Source organism: Psammomys obesus, unplaced genomic scaffold (genome assembly GCF_907164565.1).
Source record: "Psammomys obesus unplaced genomic scaffold, mPsaObe1.curated_primary_1811, whole genome shotgun sequence".
Taxonomy (NCBI): domain Eukaryota; kingdom Metazoa; phylum Chordata; class Mammalia; order Rodentia; family Muridae; genus Psammomys; species Psammomys obesus.
The window spans coordinates 622,768-629,927 of NW_026596152.1; the positions used below are offsets into that span (position 1 = coordinate 622,768).

A 7,160-nucleotide genomic window follows, 5' to 3' on the forward strand; every position below is an offset into this window, starting at 1 on the left:
GCCATCCCTTCCCTCAGAGCCTGGCCATCCCTTCCCTCAGAGCCTGGTCATCCCTTCCCTCAGAGCCTGGTCATCCCTTCCCTCAGAGCCTGGCCATCCCTTCCCTCAGAGCTGCGCTGCCCTGTCTCTTGCAGAGGCCCAGGTCTCTTCTGACTTGCCCACGCCTGTCTTCTCCTCATAGCTCCTGGTCCCTCACCTGCTCTACACCATGGAAATTAACGTCAGGGCCAGGAATAACCTGATCTCGGACAGTGGCATTTTTGACATGGTAAGGGGCAGCATCGGGCTCTCGGCCACCCTGTCCCCAGCCGCAGGGCAGCTGACAGCCCGCTTGTCCTCGCTCCCGCAGGGGATGAGCATAGGCGGAGGAGGCCACCTGGACCTTCTCAAGCAAGCGGGGGCCTTTCTGACCTACGGCTCACTGTGTCCCCCGGACGACTTGGCTGAGCGGGGTCTCCTGGATGTCGAGTCTTGCTTCTACGCTAAGGATGCCCTGCGACTCTGGGAAATCACAGAGCGGTGAGGCCCATGGGACCGCAGGACCCATGTGGGAGCTGGGGCCAGGGGGGCAGGAGGGCAGGAGGCCTGGGCCGTGGCTGGGGGTGGGTGCTCTGGCTCTTGCGCTGACCTCTGACCCCTGACCTCTGATGGCAGGTACGTGGCGGGAATGCTGGATCTCTACTACAAGAGCGACGAGGCGGTGAGGGAGGACTACGAGCTGCAGAACTGGTGTCGGGAGATCACGGAGGTCGGGCTGCAGGGGGCCCAGGACAGAGGTAACGGAGTCCCTGCCTGAGGACTAAGACCCCAGTTCTGGGACTTCCCAGGGCCCTCCGCGTGTCTGTGGAATCTCCCATGAAAACCCTCACAGGGACAGTAAGAGCAGTGGTTAGGGAAGTTCAGCGGGAAGCTCCCCCTCCGGGAACACTTCCCTCCCTCAGAGGCCACCCGCCCCTAGCTCCTCAGCGAGGGGCGAGTCCCTTCCCACTCTGCTCTGTAGTGCTCACTGGCTTTGTCTCGCAGCTGCTGTGAGCTCATGGCTCTACTGGCCCTGTCACACCCAGAAGACACTGTTCTCACTCCATCCACACCTGTCCCCTCTCTCACACCATCCCAAGCCTTGGGGAGGGGGTACGATGCAGGAGGCAGGGCTCTCTCTCCCCTCACCTCACCCTCTCTCACGCCTGCTTGCACAGCTCTTGAGAGTCCCTTGGCCACCCTTCTGTCCTGCCCTTGTCCTCTCCAGGCCTCACTTCCGGAGGCCTGGCGGACCGCAGCTGACCATCCCCTCCCGCAGGGTTCCCCACCTCTCTGCAGTCCCGGGCTCAGGCTGGCCACTTCATCGCCATGTGCATCTTCACCTGCACGGGCCAGCACTCCTCCATCCATCTAGGCCAGGTGCCTCCGGGGAGGGGACCGCAGCCGGGGCGGGGGCGCGTGAGCTCGGGGCCGGGCCTTCAGGTCAGCCGGCCCTGACCTAGATGGCTGTCTCTCCAGCTGGATTGGTTCTACTGGGTCCCCAACGCGCCCTGCACCATGCGGCTGCCACCGCCCACCACCAAGGGTGCCACAATGGAGAAGCTCATGGCCACGCTGCCCAACCCCAACCAGTCTACTCTCCAGATAAACATCGTCTGGCTTCTGGGCAGACGCCAGGCTGTTATGGTGAGAGTCGATCATTCGGGGTCCAGGGAGGAAGCCGTGTCCCCCCAGTGGTCAGGGTCACAGGCTGAGCTGCTTTCCCGCCTGCCCTCCAGGTGCCCCTGGGCCAGCACTCAGAGGAGCACTTCACAAACCCCGAGGCCAAAGCTGTGCTGAAGAAGTTCAGAGAGGAGCTGGCTGCCCTGGATAAGGAAATTGAGATCCGCAATAAGAGCCTGGACATACCCTATGAGTACCTGCGGCCCAGCCTGGTGGAGAACAGCGTGGCCATATGAGCAGCCACGGCCCTTGCTCGCAGTCCTGGCCCCCCATCCTCTGCCCGCTGGGACCCTCCTCCCAGAGCCATTTTCCTTGTTTGCTGTGGGTGTCGCTTTTTACTTAGAGAATTGCTTTTCGCTCATCTTTTCTTCTTTTCCTTCCCCGTTAGGTATCACGGGAAAGGGTAACAACACGCCTTTATGAATGAAATAGATTTCAAACCTTGCTAGAGTCTGACAGCAACAACAACAACAAAAGATGTTTTTGGACTGATGATAGAAAAAGAGCTTGGACCTGGTTGTTTTAAATAAAATGTTGGCAAAGATTACAGAGTGTCTGGGTTGTTCTCGCTTTCTACCTGGGCAGGATTTGGCAAAAAGTGTAATGATAGCAATTGGCAAGCTAATCTGAGTTCTCAAAACTTTCATTTTACCAATCACTTAAAAGATGTAAATGGAGGAAATCTGGTCAAACTGTAAAAAATGCCTCCAGCTGAAGATGCTTTGTTCTCTAGGATTAAGAGACCTGTCTAAAAGCTTTCTTTGCCAGTTAGAACAGCAACTCTGGAAAACCTCACGATTCTCTCACTACTGCACGACTTAGTAATCTCTGACTCGGGCGTCAGGAGGACGTTTCAGAAGAATGAACGTGGGGCTTTCCTTCTTCCCATGACAGCCTGTGTGTGCTTCAAAACAAGCTAACAGTAGCGGAAGGCCAAAGCGCTTCCTTAAGAAAAGCAAAGCTGCTCTGCCTGGATCTTGATTCCACTGACGTGTTTGAAATGAGCTGTGATCTGTGCGCCACTTGGGACGGACCCCCCCCCCCCACTCCAGCCTGCTGGGTTCCAGCTCTAACACTGGACCAATGCCAGCCCTCGGTCCAAGTCTTCTACACAATAGGGGAGACGTCAGGGGTGCGGGAGAGCAACGTGAAAATCTCCACAGTAAGGAGAGCACGCTGGTTCCCATGGCAGGACTGAAGGGGCTGCCGGGGTGGGGCGGTGCCAGGAGAAGCTGTGGGAGGGGGAGGGGGAACCCCAAGACCAGGAAAGCGGGTGCTGCTTATGGAGCAGTCACTGTAGGGTCTAAGGTCGCAGCGTCCTAGAGGGGACGGATGGATGCTAGCTTCTCGCTGGGGGCATGGCCCCTGGAGGCCGCTCCCCACGTTGGTCCTCCGTCCTCAGAAACCGCGCCCTATTCCTCGGAGCACTATATCTCCCGGGAGCCTGCGCCCTCCTCCTGACACACTCCTTGGGGGCCACGCCCTCCCCCTGGGGCCACCGCAGCCTTGGCTCCTTGCCAAACGCTTTTACCTTTTCTCCGCAGTCTCTTGACAGAGAACAGCTCAAGCCTTCTTGCTTTCTGGAAAGGAACTTTGAAGGCCCTCAGGTTTGTCGCAAGCTGACTTGTAGGTGAAAACCAAGGGCCCGGCCTCCGCGGGCGCTGATCTTAACCACCGAGCCGTCTCTCTTCAGCCCCTGTGAATCCTATTATTATAGTAACGGCACAGACTTTAAAGACTGGTCAATAGCAGCTCCTTTCTGTGACTGTAAGTGCCCTTGGGAGAAGCAAGAACCGTGATAGATGCCAGGAGGCCACGAAGGGCTGTTTTTTATTTTAGTTTATTATGTGTATGGAGGCTTTGTCTGCATGTATGTCTTCACACCATGTGAGGCCAGGTCACCTGGAGCTGGAGTTACAGATAGTTGTGAGCCGCCATGTGGGTGCCAGGCGTTGTTTTAGTCTGTCCTAAAAAAGAAAAGAAAAAGACCACCAGTAAGACCATTAAAGAGACACAGTCAGAGGGACAGGGGTGTTTAAACACAGTGTTCTGGATGTGGGTGTTTCAAGAAGAATGTGAGGGCGGAAGCCTACAGTAGCAGCTGTTTGGAGGTGAGACAATGGCCCCTTCAGAGGTCTGCATCTAATGGGCAGGCATACACGCCCACCAAACGGAGGAGCGCTAGACTGCTTTCCATTGCTGTGAGGAAACTGACCAAGATCAGCTCATAGCTGATGGTCCCTCACAAGGAACGCCAAGGCGGGAGCTCAAGGCAGAGCTGAAGAGCAGTTTGAGAGGAAGGCTGCTTTACTGTCTTGCTCTGAGGCTAGTGTTCAGCTGCCTTTCTTATGTAGCCCAGACCCACCTGCCTGAGGCTGGTATCCTCCCCGTGAGCTGGAACCGCTCCCCATGGCCTGGCACCCCTCCCTGTGGGCTGGCCCACCTACACCAGCCAGCAACAGCAGCAGCAGCAGCAGCAACAACGGTCACAGCTAATCTGATGGAGGCCTCAACTGAGCCTCCCTCTTCCCGGAATGTCAGGCTGACCACCAAGATTAGCCATCATTGGAGGTAAGGTTGTGGATAAGCTGTGTGAAAGAGTTTAATCAGTGTTGGGGGTTTTGGAGTCATGGAGGAGTTAGCAGAGGGGCAGGTTGAGCAGGGAAGGGTAAAGAGAAAACACAAACAGAAAGTCACAGGCGGCTACAGTTGCAACAGGGAGATGAAGCTGGCACATAAGTGTTGTGGGCTGCATGACTCAGTGGTGGGATGCTTGTTGCCTAGGGTGTTCCGGACTCTGACTCTGGGACTGTCAACTGGGAATACAGCTAGATCTAGAGCCATCCGTCCACCTATCCTCCCCCATCCATCCACCACCCATCTATCCATCCATCCATCCACCCACCCACCCACCCATCCATCCATCATCCATCCATCCACCCATCCATCCACCACCCATCCATCTATCCATCCATCCACCACCCATCTATCCATCCATCCATCCATCCATCCATCCATCCATCCACCACCCATCTATCCATCCATCCATCACCATTCATCCACCCACCCATCCATCCATCCATTCATCCATCCACTCATCTATCCATCCATCCATCCATCATCCATTCATCCATCCATCTACCACCCATCTATCCATCCATCCATCAATCCATCCATCCACCCACCCATCCATCCACCACCCATCCATCCACCACCCATCCATCCATCCACCACCCATCTATCCATCCATCCATCAATCCATCCATCCACCCATCTATCCATCCATCCATCCATCCATCCATCCACCCACTCATCCATCCATCTATCTATCTATCTATCTATCTATCTATCTATCTATCTATCTATCTATCTATCTATGTATCTATCTATCCATCTATCCCTTTATCTATCCATCCATCCACCCATCCAGCCATCCAGCCAGCCAGCCAGTCTTTCTATCTACCTTTCTATTCATCCATCCATTCATCGTCTATCTCTCTATCTATCATCTATCTCTCTCTATCATCTATCTATCCATCCATCATCTATCTCTCTCTCTCTCTCTTTATCATTATCATTCATCTTTCTCATCTATACTATCTATATCTATGTATCTATATAGTCTGTATCTATATCAGCTCTATAATCTATATATGTATATCATCTGTATCTATACTATTGATATAATCTACATTTGTGTCTATATCTATCTTTGTGTCTGTATCTTTATATACAGATATATATATAGAGAGAGAGAATATGGAGGCAAAGAAAGGACAGTGTAAGAAAGGGCAGCAGGAAGTCTGGGGCTGAGGAATACGTGAGGAATTCCTAAGGGTGGGGATACCTGAGGAATATGCAAGGGTGGGGCAGGGAAGGTGCTTCTTGAGCAGAAACTGACCTCTTCGAGTGACTGTCTAAAATTCTCCAGAAGACTGGCTTCTCTGTAATCATTTGTGTTTGCAGATCCCATGGAGTGCTGGTTCTCATCACCACCCTGCCCTGATGGCATTATGCCCAGTTCGTGAGACCCCAAGACCACCAGGAATTGACTCTGCTGCAAATACATGAGGGTTTATTTAATACAAGCTCAAGCCCGGGTCGCAGCAACCTCCCTGGTGAAGAGGAGGAGTGCAGGGGGCTGTCTAGGGGAACAGGGTTTTTAAAGGGAAAAACCACAAGTGGCAGATTACATGCCGTGGCGTTACATGATTGGGTGAGGGAAATTGGCTTTTGAAATGATTGGTTTACTTTAGGTGCCAAGTCCATAAACGGTTCTGGCCTGGCCATCTGGGCCAGTTTCCTAGCAACTCTAGTGGGCAGGAAAAGAATGTGGCAAGGCTAGTTCTTCCCCGATGTCCAGGTGGCTGGACATCTCTCCACCTGGCTGGCCTTTGTTGAGGCTTGTGCTTTAAACTTTAAACCAATACCCCCCCAAACCCTAATTTTTGATTCTTTGATTTCTCAGTGGAGTCTCTATTAGAGCCAGCCTGGCTTTGAATTCAGGGTTTGACAGCCTCGGCCCCTGGTCCTGGTCTTGGCCTGCACAGCCTTCTAATTTCTGTTTTCACAAGCCGCTCTCGCACATTTTGAGGCAGCTGAGGCCTTGTTATCAGTAAGCAGGGCAGTGGGCAGCCTTCACCACACTCCTCAGCGCGATTTTTCAATGGCACTGTTTCCAGAGACCTAAACCAGCATCCAGGCTGTGGAGTGGTTTGAATGGAAGGGTGGGACCATTGACGGTAAATGTGGAGATTACCCTGGGGTGTGAAGGCGTGTGAAGGCGTGTGAAGGAACTTCATGCAGGTTTTCTGTTACTTATGCCCTCATTTCTCACATTTCTTCTGGTGAGAACCCCAGTGGGGAGAGGTGGGGGTGGGGAGTCTGCTGGGACAAGAGCTCAGATGGACCATGCAGGATTGAGGGTCCCTAATAATTTTTCTTTTTGCATATTTCAGGTTGTTTACTTATTTATTTTTTTGAGACAGGGTTTCACTGTGCACACCTGGCTGGCCTCAAACTCGCAGAGATCTCCTGCCTCTGCCTCCTGAGTGCTGAGACTAAAGGCGTGCGCCACCACTGTCCAAAGCACCATGTTTTATGTTTTATTTTAAAATTCTTCTCATATATTACATCCTGAGTGCAGTTTCCCCTCCTCCCCTCCTTCTGCTAGTGCTCCCCCCCAGCCCGATTCACTCCTCTCGTTCCCTTCAAAAGATGAGCAGGTTTGCCGGGTATACCAACCAAACAGGGCAGAGCCAGCAACGATAAGACTAGGCACAAACCCTCACACCGGGGAGGGTCTGAGCTAGGCTCTCTGCAGATTCCAGCTTTAGCTGGCCAATAGCTGAAGGTGACTGGGGAGGACATGTGATCAGGAGACTCTGGAATTAAGCCTTGAAGTTTTGGGTGACTTTGCTGGTAAAATGAGACCCTGGTCACTCGAAGGGACAAGGGCA

At 53.3% G+C, this 7,160-nt stretch overlaps 1 protein-coding gene across 1 annotated transcript in view; it reads left to right on the plus strand.

Moving 5' to 3' along the window:
* The window catches only part of Alox15 (arachidonate 15-lipoxygenase), a 7,811-nt gene extending 5,770 nt beyond the window's left edge, over positions 1 to 2,041 (plus strand). The window contains exons 9-14 of the mRNA XM_055594314.1: positions 182 to 268; positions 350 to 519; positions 655 to 776; positions 1,298 to 1,398; positions 1,498 to 1,665; positions 1,758 to 2,041. Coding sequence (XP_055450289.1) covers positions 182 to 268; positions 350 to 519; positions 655 to 776; positions 1,298 to 1,398; positions 1,498 to 1,665; positions 1,758 to 1,937 — 828 coding nt within the window. The 3' untranslated portion in view covers positions 1,938 to 2,041. The remainder of the gene's footprint in view (positions 1 to 181; positions 269 to 349; positions 520 to 654; positions 777 to 1,297; positions 1,399 to 1,497; positions 1,666 to 1,757) is intronic.
* The last annotated feature ends 5,119 nt before the right edge of the window (positions 2,042 to 7,160 follow it).